This window comes from Schistocerca piceifrons, chromosome X (genome assembly GCF_021461385.2).
Source record: "Schistocerca piceifrons isolate TAMUIC-IGC-003096 chromosome X, iqSchPice1.1, whole genome shotgun sequence".
In the NCBI taxonomy this organism is placed as follows: Eukaryota; Metazoa; Arthropoda; class Insecta; order Orthoptera; family Acrididae; genus Schistocerca; species Schistocerca piceifrons.
Genome location: NC_060149.1, coordinates 120540480 through 120567562, shown reverse-complemented (window position 1 = coordinate 120567562; position 27083 = coordinate 120540480). Strand labels below are relative to the sequence as shown.

Sequence of the window (27083 nt, the reverse complement as noted above, 5' to 3'; positions counted from 1 at the left end):
CAGAAAAATTGGACGGTTTATTCAAGAGAAAGATCTTCACAATTTGAGCATGTCAATAACGCGTTGGTTCACCTCTTGCTCTTATGCAAGCAGTTATTCGGCTTGGCATTGATTGATAGAGCTGTTCGATGTCCTCCTGAAGTATGTCATGCCAAATTCTATCCAACTGGTAATAAACAAAATTAATAAATATGACTACATCTCAATATGGTATCAAATGTACTAGTCTTAATTTTGATAACAGGTCATAAATAAACTATACACGCGATAGTGTACTTCGCGTGGTTATTACCTTTGAAGAACTTCCTGGTGTGCTGCATTCAGCTTCATTTTAGTCCTGTAAAAGGAGAAAATGAAATTAATGCTTCCCATAATCAACGTATCTTCTATGCGTTTCGTGCGATATTCTATGTCGTCTTTATACATTGTCCTAAAGCACATAACACAATCACAAAGAACTGAGGTACACATCTTAGAACTAGAAAGTTGAAAGTTACAACATCTCGAATGAAACGTTGAGCCTTAGTATTACTGAAACTCTCTTCAAAATAAAATGCCCAAAAAACGTTTTGTACTATTCTTGTACCTTGCACAATTTGTATGTGTATGTGTGAGTGTGTGTGTGTGTGTGTTTTTTTTAACAGGAAACCTCTTCCTCAACACTCTTTTTACCATGTGAGTCGTTACGTTTATGAAAATTGCAACCTTCAGGAGGAATGTTACGTATCACACCGAAGTCGGAGGATGTATAGTGTGATGTCACCGCCAGACACGACACTTGCTAGGTGGTAGCCTTTAAATCGGCCGCGGTCCGTTAGTATACGTCGAACCCGCGTGTCGCCACTATCAGTGATTGCAGACCGAGCGCCGCCACACGGCAGGTCTAGTCTAGAGAGACTCCCTAGCACTCGCCCAGTTGTACAGCCGACTTTGCATAGTCTTCAGCTACGTCATTTGCTACGACCTAGCAAGGCGCCATATTCTTCAAGAATGTATCCTGAACAGATAATATTGTGAATCATGTACCGTCAATGAATTAAAGTTAAGTATCAAACTAATTACGTCCACTTACTGAATTCTCATTCCTTGTCGCCCGCAGCTCGTGGTCGTGCGGTAGCGTTCTCGCTTCCCACGCTCGGGTTCCCGAGTTCGATTCCCGGCGGGGTCAGAGATTTTCTCTGCCTCGTGATGGCTGAGTGTTGTGTGATGTCCTTAGGTTAGTTAGGTTTAAGTAGTTCTAAGTTCTAGGGGACTGATGACCATAGATGTTAAGTCCCATAGTGCTCAGAGCCATTTGAACCATTTCATTCCTTGTCATGTTCCAGACCTCACGTCAGTATAGTTCTTCCCTCCTCACGCCAGCCTGCGTGAGCTAAAACGCGTGCATTTCGGCCTCCACTAGTAACACGGTGTTGGCTCTTCTGCCAACACAACATATAGAACAGTGACCCATAACAAGTGATTAAGATTGTAGAGAGATGGCGTGCACGTAGACCCAGCAGCGTCCTTTCTTGTATGTCCGGACTGGTTACTCGTCAAGCCACGCTTAGGCGGCGCAGAACCGTCAAACGAAATGAAAACGTGCAAGCAAGTTTCAGTATGTCACGTCGCCGTAAAACTGCGCAGAGTGAGTTCGAACGGGGCAGAGTGGTTGGTCTCCGGGAAACGGATTTGTTGTACAGGGCACCTTGTTTTGATAGTGATGCGAGTGAGGAACCAATAGATAGAAAAGGGCTGTACATCGCGACGAGCGGATACCCGATTATATGGCCGTAGCCGACAGAACAGTTTCGTCCACAGCGTTGACGCGTTGTTGAAGTACTGCAAGGGGTTTGGAAATGTCTCCGTCAACGGTTCGATGCCTTCTGCTGAGGCCTGTGCTAGTGGTACGCATGCCTTTGCGCCGGCTTCATCAACGCCTCAGACTGCTATGGGCACATGAACGTCATCACTGTGCTGAGGCAAAATATACTGTTTCATGACAAGTCACGCGTCAACTTACCCTACACTGATGGTAGCGTACGTGTTAGACGCTACCGTGGTGACTGGCAGACTGCACTGTTGAGCGGCATAGCTGACAAATGCTAGGTGTGATGAATTGGGAGGCACTGGCTATAACATGCGATCTTGCTTCTCACTTACAGACGGAAATCTGAACAGCAGTCGCTGCATCAGGGGCGTCTTAGAGTCCGAGGCACTGGCCTCACATGCTATACTTCAGCAGGACAATGCCTGGCCACATGTTGCGAGGAATGTGCAAGCATTATTCAAATATCTACGGGTACCATTGCTTCTCTGGCTTGCACGTTCACCTTGCATATCAAATGGTTCAAATGGCTCTGAGCACTATGCGACGTAACTTCTGAGGTCATCAGTCGCCTAGAACTTAGAACTAATTAAACCTAACTAACCTAAGGGCATCACACACATCCATGCCCGAGGCAGGATTCGAACCTGCGACCGTAGCGGTCGCTCGGTTCCAGACTGTAGCGCCTAGAACCGCACGGCCACTCCGGCCGGCCTTGCATATCACCCATGGAACATGTCCGGGGTATGATATTCCTGCAACCACTGTCCATGCTATGTGGACGCGCCTACTTTCCGCGTGGCAGTATGTTCTCCAGCTTCATGACTTCTTTGATTCCATGTTACGATATCTGGAGGCTCTGATTGCAGCACACGGCGGCTTCACACAGCAGAGTATCCTCAATGTAATTCCAATCATTTGTATGTCATGTCCCTCATCTGTGGAACAAATTTCATTGGATCTTGCAATCTGTACAAACACCAGTGTACGTCAACTTGTGTAATTCAAGTAAAAGTAGATCTGCGGTTCAGTAGATTGCGCTGTTTCTTCAACTGTGAGCAAGACTGTACGGATTGTGTACACTGTTCTGTCTGCCAACATGATTAGAATATTCATTTCAAGCTTAGCTCGTGCTCGCATTGTCACTTTAGGGGAAGAAGGGTTGTCAGAATGGGACGTTACTCGCAGAATTGACGTAAGTCGTAACGATGTAATTTGAACACGCAACATTGAAAATCTGCCTCGCAGTGTTCACCCGCGGTCAGAAACACCAGCTGATGGCTGCTATCTACAAATTATGTCTCATGACCCAACAGAACAGCGGATTGCATTTTTGGAGGCAACTGAGAGGGCTCCGTCGACCCAGACTGTATACAACCGTCTCCAGACACTAGGAGTCATTATAAACAGCAGTATGAGGAGACATTTCTATGAAGTGCGAAGAAGGTGGGTAAGGGAATATCTGCAGTTCAGCTTTGATCAGTGGCATCGGGTTCCCAATATTGGCAAAAGTAGATTTGCCTGAAGCCTAATGATCATCGTCAGCGCCGATAGCTGAGTGGTCAGCGCGGCCGTCTATCAGACCAAGGGGTCCGGATTCGATTCCCGGCTGGGTTGGAGATTTTCTCCGCACAGGGACTGGGTGTTGTGTTGTCATCATTGTCATTTCATCATCATCAGTGGAAGGCAACGGGAAACCACCACTGGAATTACTTCCCTAGACGCTCATGCGGTGGACCTCTCTGACGAGGCTTCCCCCATGACAAGAGCTGCCGTAAGCCAGAACACAAAGTAAGTAAATAATGATCATCGTAGAAGTATTTGGAGGCATCTATGTACGAATGCACGTGTCATACATTCAGTCCCACGGACTCAGCAAGGCAGTGTCATGTACATATCTTGGACAGCTCTCATCGCTATCGAGCTTAACGTGTTGGCTGTGCAATATCAGGGACGATCCGCCAGCATACTGTCGAGTCTTATAGTAACCAACCAAATGAAATGGCCTGTCATATCTTATAGCATGAACCAACTCGCATGGGAACCAACACTGCCTTGCCTCGATAACTCTCCTTACATACTGGGCCACCTCAGGAGGTCTGCCGTCGAAATGTGGGGCAGGCTCTGGCTCTGAGCACTATGGGACTTAACACCTGAGGTCATCAGTCCCCTAAAACTTAGAACTACTTAAATCTAACTAACCTAAGGACATCACACACATCCATGCCAGCGGCAGGATTCGAACCTGCGACCGTGGCAGCCGCGCGGTTCCGGACTGCAGCGCCTAGAACCGCTCGGCCACCGCGGCCGGCTAAATGTGGGGCAGGCTTGGACAGTAACATCTCGACCTCTTTGCGGACACCTTATCAAAGACAGTATAATTATGTCACAAGGCATGAGGTAGAACAACAGAGTACTGAATGTAAACCAGCGGCAGATTTTGCTCTCAAAACTGTGAAGTTTCGTACGCTTTGAACAGGCAGTCTTTATTATCATTATCATCTGGTTTATCTTTCACAGTGCAGTTAGTTATTTGGTTTCGTAGAGCTCATTCTCTCACTTCCTGCTTCCCGTGAATCTCACGCACACTGGTAGATGTGCTGGTGCTGAAAACTTTTTTGAACAGTTTGTATTTAAGAATTTAATATCAGTCGAATTCGAGTACAGATAAAACAAAGAAATGCATTACTACAATTCACACATTTGCATTCACGCCCAATAGGTCACTGGTCGGTCCAGAATACGGGTAAATTTATGCCATTTTTACTATTTTATTTTCCTGTTTCATTCGCTGAAAGCCTGTAATATTACCTGTCGTTTGTAATTCTTCCATTCTTATGGGAAAGTGAAGTTGGAAAGAGTACTACATATGTTTGTTTTACAGACTAAACAGACTAGTTGAAAAATAACAGTCCACAGCTCGTGGTCGTGCGGTAGCGTTCTCGCTTCCCGCGCCCGGGTTCCCGGGTTTGATTCCCGGCGGGGTCAGGGATTTTCTCTGCCTCGTGATGACTGGGTGTTGTGTGCTGTCCTTATGTTAGTTAGGTTTAAGTAGTTCTAAGTTCTAGTGGACTGATGACTATAGATGTTAAGTCCCATAGTGCTCAGAGCCATTTGATTTTTTTGAAAAATAATAGCTACTGGAGTCGTTCAGTCTCGACCCGCCACAGTTCCAATATTTATTTTATTTTCAGTTTTGTGTTTCGATTTTTAACTCGTTTCACGTGTAAGAAATTATCCATCGCAATATATACATCGCAAGCCACTGTGTCATTTGTGGATGCAGGTTCTTCTGGTACTGTTATTATTAACCGCTCCCTCCCCCCCCCCCCCCTCTCCGTTCCCGTCTACATAAGCAAATTATGAGCGTCCAGAACGACTGTTGGTATGATTACTATGATATGAAATTTCTCTGTTTTTCCAATTACGCTTATTTCACGAGATGCACGTGAGAGGAAGCAACATGTCAGCCAACTGTTCTTGGAATTTTACCATGAAACTCCTCCGTTATGCACAAGTCCCTGGTAGCGCCAGCCAGTGGACTGTGATAGGCACCTCCATCACGCTCTTGCGCTTCCGAAACGAACCGGTGACTGAAAGTGCCGCTCTGCTGTCAGTCTTTCTACCTCCTCTGTTAATCCTACCTGCTAAGGATCACATTCTGACCAAAGATACTCATTTACCTATGGAAAGAGGTGTTTGTAAGTTACTTCTTTAGCGGGTAGACAACTTTTCTATAAAATTCTACCAATGATTCTCTGCATGACATGTAAACAAGTTTATTTGGTCCTTCCACTTTTATGTCGGTCCGGACAGAAGCTCAAAAATATTTTAGGTCGTTACTATTTACAATGACTTATCACTAATAGTGTAATCGAATAATAATTAATTTTTCAGCCTATTTATGCGCAGTGCGGTTACAGTTTCAGTATCCGATCAAAAGCATACGGACACCACTATATAATGCGGTACTGGCCACTGGATGTTATGAGAGGCTGACCCGCCAATATAAAAGGAGGCGAGGAATATTATGTTGTCAACAGAAAAGCAGTAACAGGAGACAGGGCCGGTCAGGACAGTTCAGTGACTTCGAATGTGGACTAGTTACCTATCGAGCGAGGGAAGATGATTGTCTATATACCTCTGTACGCGACCTAATCAAATGTTCGTTTACTAAGGAACGTACAGATGTAACGAATCAATCAGCGAAATTTCACCCCTTCTAAACCTGACAAAGTGGACTGTTGGTGATATTGTGCACTGGAAACGCGTAGGAACAACCACGGTAAACCCAGACCATGCAGACGTTATGTACTGACAGACAGGGACCAAAGAGCATTGCCAAGGGTGGTTGTAGAAAATCGCACGAAATCGGCAGAAGGAATCACTCTTTAGTTCCAAAGTGCTGTCAGCAGTCCAGCTAGCAAAATACAATGCGTAGGGAGTCACAAAGAAGAGGGTTCAGTGGTCGAACAGCTCCTCAGAGGCCACACATTTCTGTAGTCAATGCTAAGCAGCGGATGCAGACCATTCTTGGCCTCGATACATTGCGGATCTTCCTACACTGAAGAGCCAAAGACACTGGTATAGCTACCTAATATTGTGTAGGGCTCCCGAGGGCACGCAGACGTGCCACAACACGACGTGGCATGGATTCGACTGATGTCTGAAGTAGTGCTGGAGGGGACTGTCCATAAATCCCTAAGAGTACGTGGGGGTGGAGATCGCCTCTGAACAGCACGTTGCAAGACATCCCAGATATACTCAATAATGTTCATGTCTGTGGAGTTTGGTGGCGAGCGGAAGTGTTCAAACTCAGAAGAGTGTTCCTGGAGCTACTCTGTAGCAATTCTGGACGTATGGGGTGTTACATTGTCCTTCTGGAATAGCCCAAGTCCTTCGGAATGCACGATAGACATGGATGGATGCAGGCAATCAGACAGGATGCTTACGTACGTGTCGCCTGTCAGAGTCGTATCTAGACGTCTCAGGGGTCCCAAATCACTCCAACTTCACACGCCCCACACCATTACAGAGCCACCACCAGCTTGAACAGCCCCTGCTGACATGCAAGGTCCATGGATTGATGAGATTGTCTCCATACCCGTACACGTCCATCCGCTCGATACAATCTGAAACGAGACTCGTTCGACCAGGCAACATGTTTCCAGTCATCAACAGCCAATGTCGGCGCTGATTGCCCCAGGCGAGGCGTAAAGCTTTGTCTCGTGCTGTCATCAAGGGTACACGAGTGGGCCTTCGGCTCCGAAAGCCCATATCGATGATGTTTCGTTGAATGGTTCGCACGTTCACGCTTGTTGATGACCGAGGATTGAAATCTGCAGCAATCTGCGGAAGCGATGCACTTCTGTCACGTTGAACGGTTCTATTCACTCTTCGTTGGTCCCGTACTTGCAAGATCTTTCTCCGGTCGCAGAGATGTCGGAGATTTGATATTTTACCGGATTCCTGATATTCACGGTACACTCGTGAAATGGTCATACGGGAAAATCCCCGCTTCATCGCTACCTCGAAGATGCTGTGTCCTATCGCTCGTGAGCCAACTATAACACCACGTTCAAACTCATTTAAATCTTGACAACCTGCCATTGTAGCAGCAGTAACCTATCTAACAACTGCGCCAGACACTTGTTGTCTTATACAGGCGTTGCCGACCGCAGCGCCATATTCTGCCTGTTTACATATCTCTGTATTTGAATGCGCATGCCTATACCAGTTTCTTTGGCGCTTCAGTGTATTTGGAGGACTGGAGTCAAGAACTTCACGTTTCGGTGCGCCTGCTGAAGAAGGGCACTAAGTGCCCGAAACCGGTAAAGAAATTAACTTTATTTTGTGCAACTGGTTGCTCATTATTTAATTATATTATATTATAAGGAGTGAATGTCTGGCATCGAGTGGTTTGGAGTGTTGATTCCCGCTACACTCTGTGGCCATCAGAAGGAAGAATTTGGGTTGGGCGAATGTCTGGAGAATGATATAGGTGTGTTTATCGTGGTTAGGGTGTCGTCCCCTATTGCACTTAAGAAAATTTTAAACGCGGGAAGATATATTTTACAGTTCACAGACGATGATTGTATCGACATGACGGTGCACCCTGTCAGGAAGCAGCGTCAGTGAGGCAATGGTTTGTGGCCTGCAAGATTACTGAAATGGGGTGGCCTGCCCCGAGTCCCGTCCTGATGTTACAGACTTTCTGCATGATGGAGGAGGATAAATGTATCAATTCGAGCTTGTGGTCTCTGTACCGGAAACGACCGAGTCAAAAGTCGCAAGAGAAAATCGTTCTGATGCTTCTGGTGGTGGAATACTTGTACCGGTGCTGTTGTTGCTAAGACTGTACGGTAGGCAACTTTCAGAGGTGGTAGCATGGACCAAAACAAGAAAAAATATCCAGTAAATATGGATTCTAAAATGCATACCTGAAGAGCTATGGGCACTTGCTCACAATAGCAAAGGTAAGCAAGTGCTCATATTTCTTAAGGTATGCATTTTAGGGTCCATATTTACTGTACTTTTTATTGTTTTGGTCAATACTACGTCTTCTAAAATATGAGACCAAAGAGCTTGCTGCAGAAGAGATGTGTTTCACACTATCGAAGATGTATAAGTGCCCATAGCTCATAAGTTACTCGTTTTAAGGCTCATGTTTCTAGAATTTTTTTCTTTGTATTGGTTCATACTATCACATCTGGAAGTTGTGTATCCCACAGTACTAGCAACAACAGTACCGCGACATGTATTCCGCTATCAGAGTGATTTACGCTTATAACTTTCCACGCAGTCGTTTCCGGGCCAGGGTTCCTTACCTCAAATTGATACATTTACACCGTTCTCCATCATCCCTGAAAGTTTATAACATTGTCACGAAATCACCCTGCACGTGAAAATTATTCGCACCGTTACACTTTTTGTTGTCGCGCTTTAGTAAGGACCTTTTCTTAAGTTTTTAGAATGTCTAGAAAAACGGAGTCTATCATCGGACCTGCAACTCCAATTTACAGACTGAGTGTTGAAAAGAGCGGAATTTGTTTGACGTGAGCAGTATTTGCTCGATCCTTGCTTGTTCCTCGTGAAGACTGAATCGAATCTGTGTGTTTTCACTTACTTTGTAATCAGAATCGTCATTTTTTTTGTAATCACAAAGTCATTATTTTAAGAGCGGATACAACAGTATGCAAATTCCAAGGCTTGATTACAGCAAGCAGTGTCAAATGGATGCAAGTTGCAACAGTTATGCAGAGACGAAGATGTCTGCACAAGATAGACTAGTATAAAAAGCTGCATGAAACCAGTCTTCAGACAGAAGACCAAAACAACACGCAAATACTGCGCGGCTTTCGGCAACTACTACTACAGAGTTGTATCAGAATTTGCACGGAATCCTTCCGATCATGGTCGTTTGTCACGTTGTGCTCACCAATAATGCCGACCTGGAGCTCTTACTGCGCAGATGTGTGTCTGCTTCTCTACAGAGGTCAGCGGTACAAATGTGCGCATGACATACTGTCTTCCGCTGAGTCAACTACGACCACGCCTGCGTGTGCTGCATGTTTATCTCCGTACTGCTTGGCCGCCTAATGGATCCATGCGCTCCTAGACGACTGTGGCCTTAAAAGATCTTGTTTGGAGTCCTCGTTAAGGAAAGAAAGAGTACAGAAAAATTACAGAGTATGAACGAGAAGGTTCAGGGATGTTGAAAACGCTACTTTACTGGATAGGAGAGACTCTCAAATCCGATCCTGCATGTTGCGATGATAAACTAACAGACAGCAATAAACGCATTCCTTATACGATATGAGCCAAGCAATATTCCTTTCTGTATTTGCGTTCCAATATGATGACAAAGTTCAAAGTGAGGCAAAAAAGACATATGATGCAGGTAATAGAAAATTATAACTTCTGAGGAGAGCCGCAGAAGACGCACGACATTCAGTAAATACCTCATGTAAGAGACGGAAAAAGAAAAAGAGGTCTGGTTACGACAGAAACGTGAAGTGAAAAAAAGGAGAGAACGGCACCGAGAAGTAAATCACCTGGACTTCAAATGCAACAACTCTAAAATACTACGCATGCCACAAGGTGAAAACGGTGAAACAGTTACTGACAAAGAAGTAACAGTTGACGAGGGGAAGAATTATGACGAAGAATTTTGCAAAACTAGAAACCACCTTGAAACGATGGTGACATAAGAAGAACGTTGATTGACAGATGAAGACAATGGCCTTGAATTTCTGACGGAAGAAATATAGGCAGAACTTAATGAGATGGAAAGAAAGTGAACAGCAGTGGCGAAGGATGGCATTTCTATGGGAATGAACAGAGGGCTAGAAGAAAGGAAAGGGGAGCTATTGTATATACAAGTATGCAACAATATTAATGTGAAGGAATAATAGCTTGATCTTTCACCGACATCGTGAAGAGCCCAGTCCCAAAGAAAAGTAATGCTAAAAATGCTGCAGCTACAGAACTTTCAGTCTGATCTCATGTGGTCAAAATCCCGCTTAAGGATCTTTAGCGGCATCTACAGTCAAGTAGAAGGAGAGCTGTACGAAGATCAGTTTGGATTCAGAAAAAGGAAACGGGCAAGCGATGCAACTAAAATATTAAGGAGAAATGTCCAAAAATATTTTGAGGAATGCAAACTTGTGTACCTTGATATTTAATATTCGTGGATGGAGAAAAAGCATATGACAGTGTAAAATGGACAAAGCTTACGGAGATTTCACTAAATACTGGCGTGAAATGGCAAAAAAAGGACTGTTAACCATTTTATATAAGACACAATGAAAAAATAAGACTTTGAGAAAAAATAACGGAGACAATTGAAATTGGCAGAGATCTAAAACAAAGTTAGGCCTACTGTTTGCCGCTAACATTATTCTTTATTTATGTGAAAGAAATAATGAATAACTGTCTTCAGGAAGAAGGAGGCGTATTGGTAGATGGAAGCATGATCAGGTTTATACAGTTTACTGGAAATGTGGGATTATTAGCTGCAGCTGAGAATGCAATCAGTAATAGATTAATCGAACAATTGTGAAGAACGTGGTAAAAAGATAAAATTTAAGAAGACGATGACAGTGATGATTGCCATGGAAGAAGGGATCATGACTGTTGGGTCTGGAAGAGAAATGGTAAAACAGGAAGACAATTTTAAGTTTTTCCTATGCGGAAGAAGACGTAGTAGTAATGGTAAAGGAAACAACAGAGTAATGTAATTTTTTTGTGAACCGAATAGAAAAACGTAAGTGAAATGGTTCGTGTGGAGTGTAAACTTACATGGTAGTGAAATGCAAACACTGCTAAGACGCAAATTTTTGAAAATGTTGGAGTGGAGGAAGGTAGAAACTGTGATGTGGGAAGACCAAAAGCCGAGGTGTATTAAAAGGGTGAATGAAGTGAGGACAGTGAAGAATAGGAAAAGCAGTAGCGTGGGGAATTTGACGAAAATGGAGAGGATAATGAAGGGTGCCTTAGAACAAACTGTGAGTGGACGAAACGGTCAGAAAAGATGATAGCTAATAGATGACATGAGGCTCAGCTTGACAGAATGCAAAACTAAAATGTTGCCGGAGAATAGGAAATATTAGAAAATTCTGAGGTTGCAGGAAAAGAACTACGCTCAGCGTAAATCCCCTGATGGTATGCTGTATACTCACAAAAAGGCGCTACTTTGTAATTGCACTAATAAGCTTCTGTTTACCCACTGCACGGAAGTGTCCGTCCAAATATACCGTGTGGTCAAAAAGTCAGTATAAATTTGAAAACTTAATAAACCACGGAATAATGTAGATAGAGAGGTAAAAAGTGACACACATGCTTGGAATGACATGGGGTTTTATTAGAACAAAAAAAAAAAAAAAACACCCCATATTGCTAGACGGGTGAAAGATCTCTTGCGCGAGTCGTTTGGTGATGATCGTGTGTTCAGCCGCCACTTTCGTCATGCTTGGCCTCCCAGGTCCCCAGACCTCAGGCCGTGTGATTACTGGCTTTGGGGTTACCTGAAGTCGCAAGTGTATCGTGATCGACCGACATCTCTAAGGATGCTGAAAGACAACACCCGACGCCAATGCCTCACCATAACTCCGGACATGCTTTACAGTGCTGTTCACAACATTATTCCTCGACTACAGCTACTGTCGAGGAATGATGGTGGACATATTGAGCATTTCCTGTAAAGAACATCATCTTTGCTTTGTCTTACTTTGTTATGCTAATTATTGCTATTCTGATCAGATGAAGCGTCATCTGTCGGACATTTTTTGAACGTTTGTATTTTTTTGGTTCTAATAAAACCCCATGTTATGCCAAGCATGTGTGTCAATTTGTACCTCTCTATCTACATTATTCCGTGATTTATTCAGTTTTCAAATTTATACTGACTTTTTGATCATCCGGTATGTATAGTGTCTCCTCATGAGTTTTCCGGTACACATCAGAGCAGCGACAATGCCGAGAAATTAGTACAGTTTAAGTATTTACTTTCGTAAATCCGAAGGATTATTTTCATATTTTACCATGGTAATAGATGATAGTGAACCTGTTTCGATATAAAACAAAGAGAGAGAAAAAATTGTGACGAGGTTAATAGTGCAACCTCATGTGCTATTTTAATAAATCAGCGTTCCGTAGGTTAGTGTGAGGAAGGGAATTATTTGTAGATTCATTCATTCATTCATTCATCAAAACGCCTTTGTTTTTCTTTACTTAACTGCGGCTGTAAATTTAACTCTTTTTCGTTGTATCTTCTGTAGTATGCCGTACCTTGGTGATTATTTTTCATATTTTAGCTTAGAAGGCTAACGTGGGAATAGACGTCTGCCAATTCACTTGATTCCTTCCAATGAAACAATGAAGTTAGCGTACGAGATACGGTATAATGAATCGGTTTTCTATTTTTACCTGTGAAAAGGAGCGAATCCTTTGTTGCAACGTGGTAACTATATGTTAATCGTCGTTTTTTAGGGTTCTGTACCTCGATCGGAAAAACGAAAGCCTTAAAGTTCACTTTCTCGTCCGTTTGTCTGCATGTCTATCTGTCTGTCTGTCTCTGTTCGACAGTTAAGATCCCTTTTTGTCATGAACTGGTAGTGGCATAAAGTTGAAATGAATGTCACATACATGAAATTTGGCAAAAAGCAAGGTTTCACAGTACAAGTAACGTAATAAATCCGCAATTTTTGACTATCTGTAATTATATCACATAAAAAAGTTTTTTTTTGCCATTTGTTGTCCGTCAGTCTGTCCGTCGGCGTGTTAAGACCCCTTTTTCTCAGGAACAGGTAGAGGTATGAAGTTGAAATTTACGTGGAATACTAAGGTTTAAGGTGCCTTTGGGGGTATAAAAAATTTAAGCTTCTAAGTCATAGCAGTCAAAAGACGCTGCCATTAACTCACATATTTTGATACTCGAGAGCCCACTCATCAAAATCTATAGATGAGCTACCTATACATGCATGTCGGGCGTGGTAATGTAGCGGTAAGCCGCGTGCCTGGAAACCGGAAGTAGCGGAATCGAATTTCGATCGGACCACCCGTTTTTCAGTCTTAATTTTAGCCTAGCCTTCACCTCATAACGATATGACCAGTCGCCAGAAACTACACGTGGTTCGGATTCCACGTTGAACTGTAGCTCTGCTTTCCCCAGTTGGGTAACTGGGGGAGGTTAGGGACACGCAAGTCGCCGAAGTGGCGTCCAGTTTAAATACTTGCACCAGGCTATTGAGCCACACAAAGAAACTTTAGATTCGTACGTCAGCAGAGTTCTTACGCAAAACAGGTGAAACTGATTTGCTATGCGCTGCTGTTAACTTTCCTAACTAATGCAGACCGGTAAGTGTAGACGTTCGAGGAAACAGAACATCAGTAAAAGTCAGTCAAATGCCTTGCAGTCTGTGCTTTCAGAGATAAAATTTTCGGTATGACGAAACAAATTAGACATATCCAGCGATAATAATATCAAATTATCTGTTCAAAAGCCACATCAAACCAAAATTGGTACTGAAGTTCTCGAGAATCAGTACCAAGGTCCTCATCGGCAGGAGATAAAAATCTGATGTCGTACTCTGAAGCCACATAGGGCATTTTCAGCGCTTTCGGCGAGCGTAGGAGTATTTATGGGACACAAACTGGCACTCAGACTTTTTTATTTCCTGTCTATGATGACAATGGTATTGACGTCGAAAGCTTGAGATTCAACTTTCTTTAAAGAGTCTTATGCACTGAGAATTTTGTATTAATGGCTGCCGCAGCGAAAAGGGCGTAACCACATCCAGTGGTTATGTCACCATATAAAACTGAAGAAGACGTACAATTAGTTGTACATAGGGTAATTTTTTGGGAGAATTTTTGAAGTGTAACGCAACTGCAAACATCTGCTTATAATAATGCCATGCGGATTATTCTGTACTTGAGTGTTTAGGACCTCCACAAAGTTAACATGAAGGTAAAAGTCGAAGCAATTCAGAAAGGGTATGTTGAATCAATAATAGGCTTGTTTGCGAAGTACGAGAATGCTATTTGAATTTTAAGGAAATTAAAATGGATATTTTTGCGAGAACGGCGATGATCATTCCACGAAACACAGGCCCAGTAAGTATCTGGTAACTGCGTTGTGTATTTCAACGAAAGCGCATAAGGTCAAGAGTGGAGAGACGAAGACGCGTGTGGGGGTTACAGACATTTTGCCCTCGTTCAGTACGTGAACTGAACAGGAAGTGGAACTCTAATGACGATGCGAAGTATTCCTTTCTACATGTGATACGTAGTCGATTGCGGAGTTTACATCTTGTAGATATGAAAGCAAAGTAGACGCGGACATATTTGGAAAAAAGATGTAGAAGCAGCATGTCATATTAATTTTGCACAAATATTATTCCAATCTGAAGCAATGTTTCTGGCTGAATTTTCATTAAATACAAACGCAATAGTAGTCACAAAGAAAGTTACCCGATTGAGGCTTCCAGTTTTCCACTCTCATCTGAGACTCCATTTGATGGAAAGGCTGCATCGTACTTCTCCTGTAACAAAATGCTGATCAATAACACGCAATGAAATTGTTTGAAATGTATAGCAGGTTGAGATTCGTGTTACTCCGAAACAGCTCTTGCAACTTGTCAAACATAGTGGTAATAGAAAAAAATCTGCTACAATAGAACAATTTCACAGCACATAATAATTTATAAATGGTTATTGTGCAAAAAATAAAAAGGAAATGGGTAATGCTCTATTGGAAGCTTTCTCACAGGAGACGTGAGGCCTGTGAAGCCGCGTTTAAGAGATGTGACCTTGTAAACGTTCGCTGGCGCTGCAAAGTGTTTCCTATATTGTATTGTATTGTATGTTAACCAGAGACCTAGAAACGACGGAGAGGCTCCGTCCCCGCCGCAGCCGCAGTGGTCCACAACCCCACGACGACTACCGCAGTCCACTTTACCCCTCCGCCGCCCCACACCGAACCCAGGGTTATTGTGCGGTTCGGCCCCCGGTGGACCCACCAGGGAACGTCTCACACCAGACGAGTGTAATCCCCATGTTTCCGTAGTAGAGTAATAGTGGTGTACGTGTACGTGGAGAACTTGTTTGCGCAGCAATCGCCGACGTAGTGTAAGTGAGGCAGAATAAGGGGAACCAGCCCGCATTCGCCGAGGCAGATGGAAAATCGCCTAAAAACCATCCACAGACTGGCCGGTTCACCGGACCTCGACACAAATCCGCCGGGCGGATTCGTGCCGGGGACCAGGCGCTCCTTCCCGCCCGGAAAGCCGTAAGTTAGACCGCATGGCCAACCGGGCGGGCTTGTTTTCTATATTACTCATTCATCTATCTTCAGTTACTCAATTTATTATAGTAACGTGCACATATATTTTATATTTAATTTGTGGATAGTAATATTGATCATACTACCATTTTTTACACAGTGAAAAAAAGTATAAAGCTGCGTTTGAAACAGATTCCGGTACTGATTTCAGCATTTAAGCACGCACCATGCTATAGAGGTGTCACGTATTTTTCACATACATTTCCTAAACAGAAAACTATGTGTAATAATTATTTAGAATTTAACTAGTTGCTCAGAGTAAGAGTGTTAAACAAAAGTTAAGGCAGTGCCAGCCTCACTTGTCGGTTGATCTTGTCCAGCTGCTGCTCGTAATGCTTCTTGAGGGCGTGCATGTCTGCCTGCAGCTTGCAGTTATTCACGTGCTCTGCCTCGTATTCCCTCCTCATCTCTTCCATCTGCTTCTCGTACTCCAGCCTCAGCTTCTCTCTCTCCTGTTCCACAAGGCTGCCTGCAGAGAATAGCATTTGTCTTTTAAAGTGCACTATTTACCACACACAGATGTGAAAGACAGACACAGAATACATAAACGTACCATCTACATCCACATATGCATTTACATGGTTACTCTGCAATTCACACTTAAGTGCCTGGCAGAGGGTTCATCGAAGCATTTTCGTACTACTTCTCTACCATTCCACTCTCGAATGGCGCGTGGGAAAAAGGAACACCTAATCTTTCCGTTCGAGCTCTGATTTCACTTGTTTTATTATGATGATCATTTCTCCCTACGTAGGTGGGTGTCAACAAAATATTTTCGCATCCGGAAGAGAAAGTTGGTGACTGAAATTTCGTAAATAGATCTCGCCGCAAAGAAAACCGCCTTTGTTTCAGTGACTGCCACCCCAACTCGCTTATCATATCAGTGACACTCTCACCCCTATTGCGCGATAACACAAAACGAGCTGCCCTTCTTTGCACTTTTTCGATGTCCTCCGTCAATCCCACGTGGTAAGGAACCCATACCGCGCAGCAATATTCCAGCAGAGGACGGACAAGTGTAATGTAGGCTGTATCTTTAGTGGGTTTGTCGCATCTTCTAAGTGTACTGCCAACAAAGAGCAGTCTTTGTTTCGCCTTCCCCACAGTGTTATCTATGTGCTCTTTCCAATTTAAGTTGCTCGTAATTATAATTCCTAGGTATTTAGTCGAACTGACAGCCCTTAGATTTGTGCGATTTATCGTATACCCAAAATTTATCGGATTTCTTTTAGTACCCATGTGGATGACCTCGCACTTTTCTTTGTTTAGTGCCTGTCCACCAGATAATTTATGTATATGGAAAATAACAGTGGTCCTATCACATTTCCCTGGGGCACTCCTGACGATACCCTTGTCTCTGGTGAACACTCATCGTCGAGGACAACAAACTGAAATGAAAGCAAATAAATCGCCAGGTACTGATGGAATCCCAATTCGTTTTTACAAACAGTGCTGTACAGCATTGGTCTCTTACTTAGCTTGCATTTATCTCGAATCTCTCCCAGGCAAAAGTCCCAAGCGACTGGAAAAAAGGTTACTTAAGAAGTTTTCGAGCCACTCACATACCTGGGAACTCGTTCCGCATGCTTGCACCTCCCTTCACAGTCGGCAGTGTGGCATCGTGTCAAATGCTTTATGTAAATCTAGAAATATCGAATCCGCCTGTTGCCCTTCATACATGGTTCGCAAGATCTCATGTAAGAAAAGGGCAAGCTTTCTAAAACCATGCTGATTTGTGGACAAAAGCTTTTTCCATTCAAGGAAATTTATTATATTCAAACTTCTAATATGTTCAAGGATCCTGCAGGAAACCGATGTTAAAAATATTGGTCTGTAATTTTGTGGGTCTGTTCGTTTACCCTTCTTATATCCAGGAGTCACCTGCGCTTTTTTCCAGTCGCTTGGGACTTTTGCCTGGGAGAGATTCGAGATAAATGCAAGCTAAGTAAGAGACCAATGCTGTACAACACTGTTTGTAAAAACGAATTGGGATTCCATCAGTACCTGGCGATTTATTTTCTTTCAATTCTTTCAGTAGTTTCTCTGTTAATTTCCACTTTTCGCACCATACAGAAATTCTCTCTAAATCATTTTGTAATTAGAACTGATCGTGTGATGGTTTTACTAGACGGTAAATTACAGCGTCATCTGCAAACAATCTAAGGAGGCTGCTCAGATTATCACCTAGATCATTTATATAAATGCACGCATGCAAAAACTCAGGGGTTGGAAAAAAATATGGAAACACTAAAAATACAACACATTACCGTGCCTACTAAGGTGTAGGAAACCCACTGACATTCAAAGCAACTTCCAGTCGTCTCTGAATGCATAAATACAGGTCCTGTATGGTTTTCAACGTAATCTTATACCATTCTTCCTGCAAAATGGTGGCAAGTTCAGGTAACAATGGCAGAAGAAAATAGCGATCACACAGCCGTCTCTCCAAAGCGGACCACAAAGGCTCAATAATATTGAGATCTGGTGGTTGTGGTGTGCACGGTAGATGCTACAATTCGTGTCGTGCTCAAAAAACCAGTTCTGGGCGATGCGAGCTGTGTGAATCTGTGGCTTGTCGTCTTGGAACACAGTATCACCATTGGGGAACAAGCATTGTACCATGAGATGAACTTGATCATCCTCAATGATCACATAATCCTTGGCACTACTGCCATCTTGCAGAGTAACCATAGGACCCATGGAATACCACGATATGGCTGCCCAAAAAATCATCGCACACCCAGCTTCTTCCACTCTTAGGGATAAAACACCGCCAACATTTGGAAACAGTATGAAAAAAGACTCATCCACCCAAATGACTTTCTTCCATTCTCCACAGTCCAGGTTTTATGGCTTCGGCACCACATTTTCCTGTTACGGGCATTTGTATCACTGATAGTGATTTTCGATTCCAGCAGTTACGGAAGCACCCATCATACGGGCACCAACAATTTGCCCACGTTAGAATTCACTTACCTCCACCATAATACAATCACAGCTACACAGGACTCTGTACTGGCCACGACTGACATTTCAAACGTTTTGAGGAGATTATACAAGTGCCGTTGGTGGTCAAATACAACATCACAACCTGCAGGCTTGACTAGTATCTGCATTTATGTTCAAGTACTCATTTCTCACCGTGTTTCGATATTGTTATCCTTATAAATCTTCCTACAATACAGTCGAGACGCAGTCTGCACCAGCTTAAGCTTTTGTGGCAAATACAATGGAAGGAATAGGAGGGAGGGATCCAAGGAGACACAAACTTTGAAATCTAGAAGAAATGTGAAAGGCTCATGGTGTTTCAGGTAAGACCGCAGTGTCCTGTGGTGTCGCAAAGGTCTGCGCGACAATACATGCCGACGAAAAAATAATTTTGTTACTTTTTGTTAAGTAAAAGCTTAAGCCCATGGTGTTGTAGACACTGAATTCGTATATTTACCTCAGTTTCTAGTGTCACGATGTCATAAACAAGAACATTAGCAAATCACGTGCAATTGGAATGAAAAGTATTTTTCCAGTGTGAACATATGTTTTATTGGGGGGAAAGCACTTTTTTATTTCATTGGAATTGTGTGTCCACTGGTTTGTATTTCCTTCCTCTCTTCCCCCTAAAGCGTCTTGTATAGCTTTTTCCGAGAGGTATAGTCTATTGTACGTTTCGGTGAAGTGCCTAACAGCAGCCTCCCACCATGTCGTTATTCCAATGACCGTGATAGCGTGTTTCCATCACTTTGATGCCGTGTTGAAAGCACTCACTTTGTTAGTTACTGACACGACCCAGATTTTTAAGGGAAATTCTAAGTAACTGTTCCAAAAGCGAATCTTGAGGCTCGTCAAACAGCCTATCTACAACAGAAATGTAGTATGGATCTTTTTGCTACCTAAGAACAATGAAACCTAAGCTCATTTGTCACTTACAGTGACTTTTTATTCAAACTTGAAATTGAATATCATTTTCCGAGTTTCAGGTTCAACAAAAACAATATCTTTCCCTTTCATTTCTGATAATAATAAATTTTTCAAATGGCTCTAAGCACTATGGAACTTAACATCTGAGGTCATCAGTCCCTAGACTTAGAACTACTTAAACCTAACTAACCTAAGGACATCACACACATCCATGCCCGAGGCAGGATCCGAACCTGCGACTGTAGCAGCAGCGCGGTTCCGGACTGAAGGGCCTAGAACTGCTCGGCCACGGCGGCCGGTTATAATAATAAAGAAGAACGAAATAGCTTATTATAATATTTACAACATATACTAATCGGTTAACTACTCTCAGTATAATAATAACTTCAGATTATTAACACCTGCAAGTGCACATTAATATGATGTGTCACCACCACCCTTCGTTTTTATGACGACTTGAACTCTTCTGGGGATACTTTCAATGAGATGTCTCAATGTCTGTGGAACAATGGCAGAACATTCTTTCTCAAAAGCCGAAACCAGACAAGGTAGTTATGTTGGACATCAGGATCTGGAGTGAAGGTGACGTTGTAACTCATTCCAAAAGTGTTCCATTGGTTGCAGGTAAGGATTCTGGCCAGGCCAGGTCACTTCAGGGATGTTAGTATCCACAAACCACCGCCCCACAGTAGCTGCTTTATGACAGCGTGTTGAAAGCTCTCACTTTGTTAGTTACCGACACGACTCAAATATTCAAGGAAAATTCTAGTTAACTGTTAAAAAAGCGAGTCTTGAGGCTCGTCAAACAAAAAAATGGCTCTGAGCACTATGGGACTTAACTTCTGAGGTCATCAGTCCCCTAGAACTTAGAACTACTTAAACCTACCTAACCTAAGGACATCACACACATCCATGCCCGAGGCAGGATTCCAACCTGCGACCGTAGCGGTCGCGCGGCTCCAGACTGTAGCGCCTAGAACCGCTCGGACACCCCGGCCAGCCCTCGTCAAACAGCCTAACTTCTTAAACTGTTCTGTTACAAATCGTCTTCGAACTATTCCTCTGCTGCGTGCTGTAAAATATGTTCATATCCTTCCGCATTTCTGATTTTCTTAAATGCAGTTAGGGGGCCACACCCCAACCACGACAATTACACTCATATTGGAACACAATTTCCTCCGTACTTTTTTGCACTACATAAGATGTTAGTTAAATTCTCAAGATCTTCGCCAAATTCAAATCCATCCACCGGAATGTCACAGAGAATATCGTGATTCATCACTCCAAATCACTCATTTCAAGTCATCCACTGTCTTTACACCACCTCAAGCGTCGCTTAGCTGTGACTACAGAAATGTGTGGTTTATAAGGAGATCTTCGACCATGATATGCCATGCTTTTTCACTCCCAACGCACAGCCATTATGCTGGCTGGACTGCCGGTAGCAGTTTGGAATTCACGAGTGATTCCTTCCGCTGATCTCATGTGATCTTTTACAACCACTCTCCGTAACGTTCGACGGACCCTTGTCAATCAGTACATGGAGTCTGGCTGGTCTTGGTTTAGTTGTGGTTGTTCATTCGCATCTCAAATTCACAATAATATCACATACGGTCGACTTTGGTAGCTTTAGAAGGGTCTAAATGTCCCTGAAGGACATGTTACTCAGGTGACATCCAATGACTAGGCCACGTTCGAAGCCACAGACCTCTCCTAACCGACCTTTCTACTGTTACTGCTTGTCTACTGACAACGCAATACTCCCTGGATCGTTTTAAACTGGCAATTCTGCCTCTCGTGACATCTAGTGGTCCATTTAGCATTGAGTAGCGGTGCTCGGATACTTTTGATCGGATAGTGTATGAAACATCTATCACCAAAATCGTTAAAATTCCCGTTGTATAGTTGTTGTTGTTGTGGTCTTCAGTTCAGAGACTGGTTTGATGCACCCCTCCATGCTACTCTATCCTGTGCAAGCTTCTTCATCTCCCAGTACCTACTGCAACCAATATCCTTCTGAATCTGTTTAGTGTATTCATCTCTTGGTCTCGCTCTACGATTTTTACCATCAACGCTGCCCTCCGGTACTACATTGGTGATCCCTTGATGCCTCAGAATATGTCCTACCAACCGATCCCTTCTTCTAGTCAATTTGTGCCACAGATTTCTCTTCTCCCAAATTCTATTCAGTACCTCCTCATTACTTATGTAATCTACCCATCTAATCTTCAGCATTCTTCTGTAGCACCACATTTCGAAAGCTTCTATTCTCTTCTTGTCTAAACTATTTATCGTCCACGTTTCACTTCCATACATGGCTACACTCCATACAAATACTTTCAGAAACGACTTCCTGACACTTAAATCTATACTCGATGTTAACAAATTTCTCTTCTTCAGAAACGCTTTCCTTGCCATTGCCAGTCTACATTTTATATCCTCTCTACTTCGACCATCATCAGTTATTTTGATCCCCAAATAGCAAAACTCATTTACTACTTTAAGCATCTCATTTCCTAATCTAATTCCCTCAGCATCACCCAATTTAATTCGACTACATTCCATTATCCTCATTTTGCTTTTGTTGATGTTCATCTTATATCCTCCTTTCAAGACACTGTCCATTCCGTTCAATTGTTGTTCCAGGTCCTTTGCTGTCTCTGACAAAATTACAGTGTCATCGGCGAACCTCAAACTTTTTATTTCTTCTCCATGGATTTTAATTCCTACTCCGTATTTTTCTTTTGTTTCCTTTACTGCTTGCTGAATATACAGCTTGAATAACCTCAATCCCTTCCCAACAACTGCTTCCCTTTCATGTCCATCGACTCTTATAACTGCCATCTGGTTTTTGTACAAATTGTAAATAGCCTTTCGCTCCCTGTATTTTACCCCTGCCACCCTCAGAATTTGAAAGAGTATTCCAGTCAACATTGTCAAAAGCTTTCTCTAAGTCTACAAATGCTAGAAACGTAGGTTTGCCTTTACTTAATCTATTTTCTAATATAGTATCAGCTATTAATTTTAAAAAGTAGTGGGTAGTACGGCCTTTTTTGCCATCGTATTAGGAACAGCACATTAAAAACTACTAGAATAAGCCAAATTGGATTAAAAAAATTGTTTCATCGTTCGCTTGTGCATTCCTACAGTCTGATGTTTTTGTTTTTATACTTTGAAATTTAAATAAATGTGAAATTACAGTGAAATGAATACCCCTAGCTGCATACAGGTGTTGATATAAGTCAACGGGGACAGTTGAAAATTTGTGTCCCGGCCGGGACTCGAACCCGGGATCTCCTGCTTACATGGCAGACGCTCTATCCATCCTTCTTTTTTTTTATCGGTGGGTTTGGTCGTTGCTGACGTCACATGACATCCGTTAAAGTTCGTTTGTTGATCCTTCAAATGGCTCTGAGCGCTATGGGACGTTGATCCTTCCACTCAGTTTTTTATTACAGAGGCCAACCAGCTCTCTGACCGAACACGCTGAGCTACCGTGCCGGCTTCCATCCATCTGAGCCACCAAGGACACAGAGGATAGTGCGACTGCAGGGACTTGTCTCTGGCACATCTCCCGTGAGCCGGCCGCGGTGGTCTCGTGGTTCTAGGCGCTCAGTCCGGAACCGCGGGACTGCTACGGTCGCAGGTTCGAATCCTGCCTCGAGCATGGATGTGTGTGATGTTCTTAGGTTAGTTAGGTTTAAGTAGTTCTAAGTTCTAGGGGACTGATGACCACAGATGTTAAGTCCCATAGTGCTCCGAGCCATTTTTTAACAGTAGTCTGCTTTTTAGTGCGATCGTAGGACCAACATCAATCTAAAATATGATCACTCATAACATTACACAAACTCCGCAGCTGAAAGAAAAGTCTGGACTGTACGTATCTCCTGGCATTCTTCATAAGTCAGAAGGAAAATAAAGGAAGATAGGTATATAACGTCCCACTGATGAGGTGGTCATCAGAGACGTTGCACAACTTCGGGCTGGGTGTGAGGGGAGCGTATATTCATAGTGCCCCTGCCCATTTTACTCATTACTCGCGGCTTTCCTGCCGGTTCCCGTAAGAGTTCCGCATAGAAGAAGATGGTCAAATGGCCGGTGAGCCTTAACTATATATAGATGAAGATGGTATCTGTTCTTTTGAACATGTCCGAAAGAACAGATACCATCTTCACATATGTATTTAAGTAAGTGTGTTGTATAGGTGCCGGCCACGGTGGCCGTGCGGTTCTAGGCGCTTCAGTCCGGAACCGCGCGACTGCTACGGTCGCAGGTTCGAATCCTGCCTCGGGCATGGATATGTGTGATGTCTTTAGGTTAGTTAGGTTTACGTCGTTCTAAGTTCTAGGGGGGTGATGACCTCAGATGTTAAGTCCCATAGTGCTCAGAGCCATTTGAACCATTTTTGTTGTTGTTAAGTACTGCAAGCAACGTCAACGCCCTAACGAATTGACCGATAATGATCGAACAGATTGCGCATTTTCGCTTCATAGCTTGCTTGCAGAAGGCACTCTACACTTATTTCTATTTCAGTTGTTCCACAAAGAAACAAAGAATATGAATACCATTCAACTTACTTCTATAAGTAGATTTCCTGTTTGTTTGAGTTGGTTCATTGTTTTATTATTACCTTAATATCTAGCTACTGAATGCCACTCATATTTTGAAATATGAGCAAGTCTAAGGCTATCCTCACACGCGATAGGATAGTGTTAGTCGGCGAGGAACTAGTCGAGCTTCTTAACGTCACAACGTGCAATTTTACACAACAGAGTATTCCGAGGCGTGAAGGCTGACTAAGCAAGTGGTCAAACACATTGCTTGCGTCAGTACTCATCCGATAACTGTCTTGATACATCGTTGGGTAGAGGGAAAGTATGAATGGACTGCTCACCAACTCGCATGCACACAGTGAGGTCAGTCGATGCACTTAGTGTCTGCAACTCTCTAGAATACATTACGAGTCACCTGACGATTGACGGATTATTAAATGACAAAATAGTTTTTTGTGCTCTGCTGGCACGTGATTCGAACGCGAACTGGTTGTGTTGATCCTAGGTTCTGGGATTTAGAAACATGCTGAGCCGCGCCGAGATATCTGTGAGAATAGCTCTGCCAAGATTCAGCGCTGTTTACGTGTCTTGCAAAACCCTTCGAGCCTCGCAGGCCAGTGTGCCAAGGGTATGGTTATCGGAGGCCCTGCTAACACGTGCGAGTTCCCAGGACGTTCGTATTCCGGTCCGGGTGAAAGCGTATCCATGAAATGCATTCGTAAATTACTGATACGGTACCACAACAGCTATACATTTTCCTGGAACCATATGAAAATTTCTGCCGGAGCGGAATTCAAAACTGGATTTTCCGCTTGTCGTGTGTGGTTGCCCTTAGCCACCTCTGTTATCCGAACACTCTTCCGGAACCTTCCCAACTCTCCATAAGTCCCAGTATCTGCTCCCCATAGTACTTTCACAGTTATGTGATTCCCGCATGAAGAGAGACTTATTTATTTTTCTCGTCACTTTGCCTGGACTTTGATTTGAAATATTTTAGTGGAGTAACTGTATCTCATAATATCTATATAGTTCGATGTTATGATCTTTCGGATATGCCTGCATATGTTTCCAGTAAATTGTATAACTGTTGTGGTACCGTATTCATAGTTTACTAATCCGTTTCATGCTTTAATATCGCTATCCTTTTATATTAGATTAGATTTAGTTTTCGTCCCATAGACCCAAAAAATGAGATGATTCTCGTGGGTAGGAACATGTCAGAAAGTATGACATAAAAACATAAAACATTTGAATATAATACTTACTACTCTGATCATTTGTCAGGAGATTGTCGAAAATGAGTCAATATAAAGCAGTAAACTGGGACAGCTAATATTCACACACCGGTGGGTGGCTTGCGGAGTATAAATGTAGATGTAGATGTAGAATTAACACACTGTCAGGGTGAAACACTGTTATCCACTATTAATAACTTTATCATACGCAAAATACCTAATCTTCACTGTCGTGACCAACTGTTGTCAAAACTGAAATCTAACAGATATTTTTACTTAAGCTGACTTAACAGTCTCTGTTAAGATATTCATCTATGGAGTAGAAGGAGTTGCCTATCAAAAAGTCTTTAAAACTCTGTTTAAACCGTGCTTTACCTGAAACCGAGTTCTTAATGATTGCTGGCAATTTATTAATAATGTGTGTTCCTGAATATTGGACCACTTTTTGGACCAAGGTAAGTGATTTTAGGCCTTTCTGTAGATTTTTCTTATTACTAGTATTGATACTGTTTACTGAGCTATTGGTTGGAAATAGAGATGTATTACTTGCAACAAATTTCATTAAGGAATAAATATACTGAGAAGCAGTGGTTAGAATACAAAGTTCGTTGAACAAGTTTCTGCAAGATGTTCTTGAATTTACACCACAAACGATTCTTATCACACATTTTTGCACCCTAAAAACTTTTGCTCGGTTTGATGAGTTGCCCCACAATGTGATCCCATACGACATAACAGAATGAAAGTAAGAAAAATATGCAAGTTTTTTTTTATATTTATATCTCCTACATCTGACATAATTCTCACGGCAAATACAGACTTGTTTAGGCGCTTAAGCAATTCTGTGGGATGCCCTTCCCAACTGAATTTATTATCGAGTTGTAATCCCAGAAATTTAACACTGTCAACCTCTTCGATCTGCATGTCTTCGTACGTTATACTAATGCTGGAAGGAAATCTCTTACAGGTTCTGAACTGCATATAGTGGGTCTTCTCAAAATTAATGACAACGAATTAGCTTTAAATCACTTAATAATGTCAGTGAAAATTTGATTAGCAACTATTTCTAAATCTGTACTTGACTTGCAAACAAAACAAACTTAGCATCTGGCAATGTAAGAGATGAGAGGTCATTAATATACACAAGAAAAAGCAATAGACCAAAAATTGAACTTTGAGAAGCACCACATGTAATTAATCCCCAGTCAGATGAAGACTGACTGCTTACTGCACAGGTATTTCGCAACGACACCCTTTGTTTCCTGTTAGATAGATAAGACTCAAACTACTTCGCAGCATTGCCGGTGACACCATAATACTCTAATTTACTTAGGAGAATGCTGTGGTTCACACAGTCAAAGGCTTTTGACAGGTCACAGAAAATGCCAGTAGCTTGTAATTTATTATCTAATGAATTAAGTACATTCTCACTGTAAGTGTAAATAGTTTTCTCTATATCAGAACCCTTCAGAAATCCAAACTGTGACTTGGATCGCCAGCAATGCCTGTTCGGATATGTATGCATATCCGAAGGAACATTGCATCGAACTGTACACACTCTGTCATAAACAGACACTGCACAACTGTATTAAAGCATATTGGTGGCAGCAGAACCAGGCAATGACCTTAAGCAATGGGGCACGCGCAGCTATTTCTGTATCCGCTCCTAGCTACAAGAAGTTTGCTTAACTAAAATCTGACACATACATTCCATATACTCCACATCTTTT

The 27083-nt window shown here is 42.7% G+C and overlaps 1 protein-coding gene across 1 annotated transcript in view; it reads right to left on the bottom strand.

Annotated features, from left to right (window-relative positions):
• The window catches only part of LOC124722539 (osmotic avoidance abnormal protein 3), a 372346-nt gene that overhangs the window by 151902 nt on the left and 193361 nt on the right, over positions 1-27083 (bottom strand). Inside the window, exons 8-10 of the mRNA XM_047247684.1 lie at positions 15950-16119; positions 14780-14850; positions 293-337 (exon numbers count right to left, since the gene is read on the bottom strand). Coding sequence (XP_047103640.1) covers positions 293-337; positions 14780-14850; positions 15950-16119 — 286 coding nt within the window. The remainder of the gene's footprint in view (positions 1-292; positions 338-14779; positions 14851-15949; positions 16120-27083) is intronic.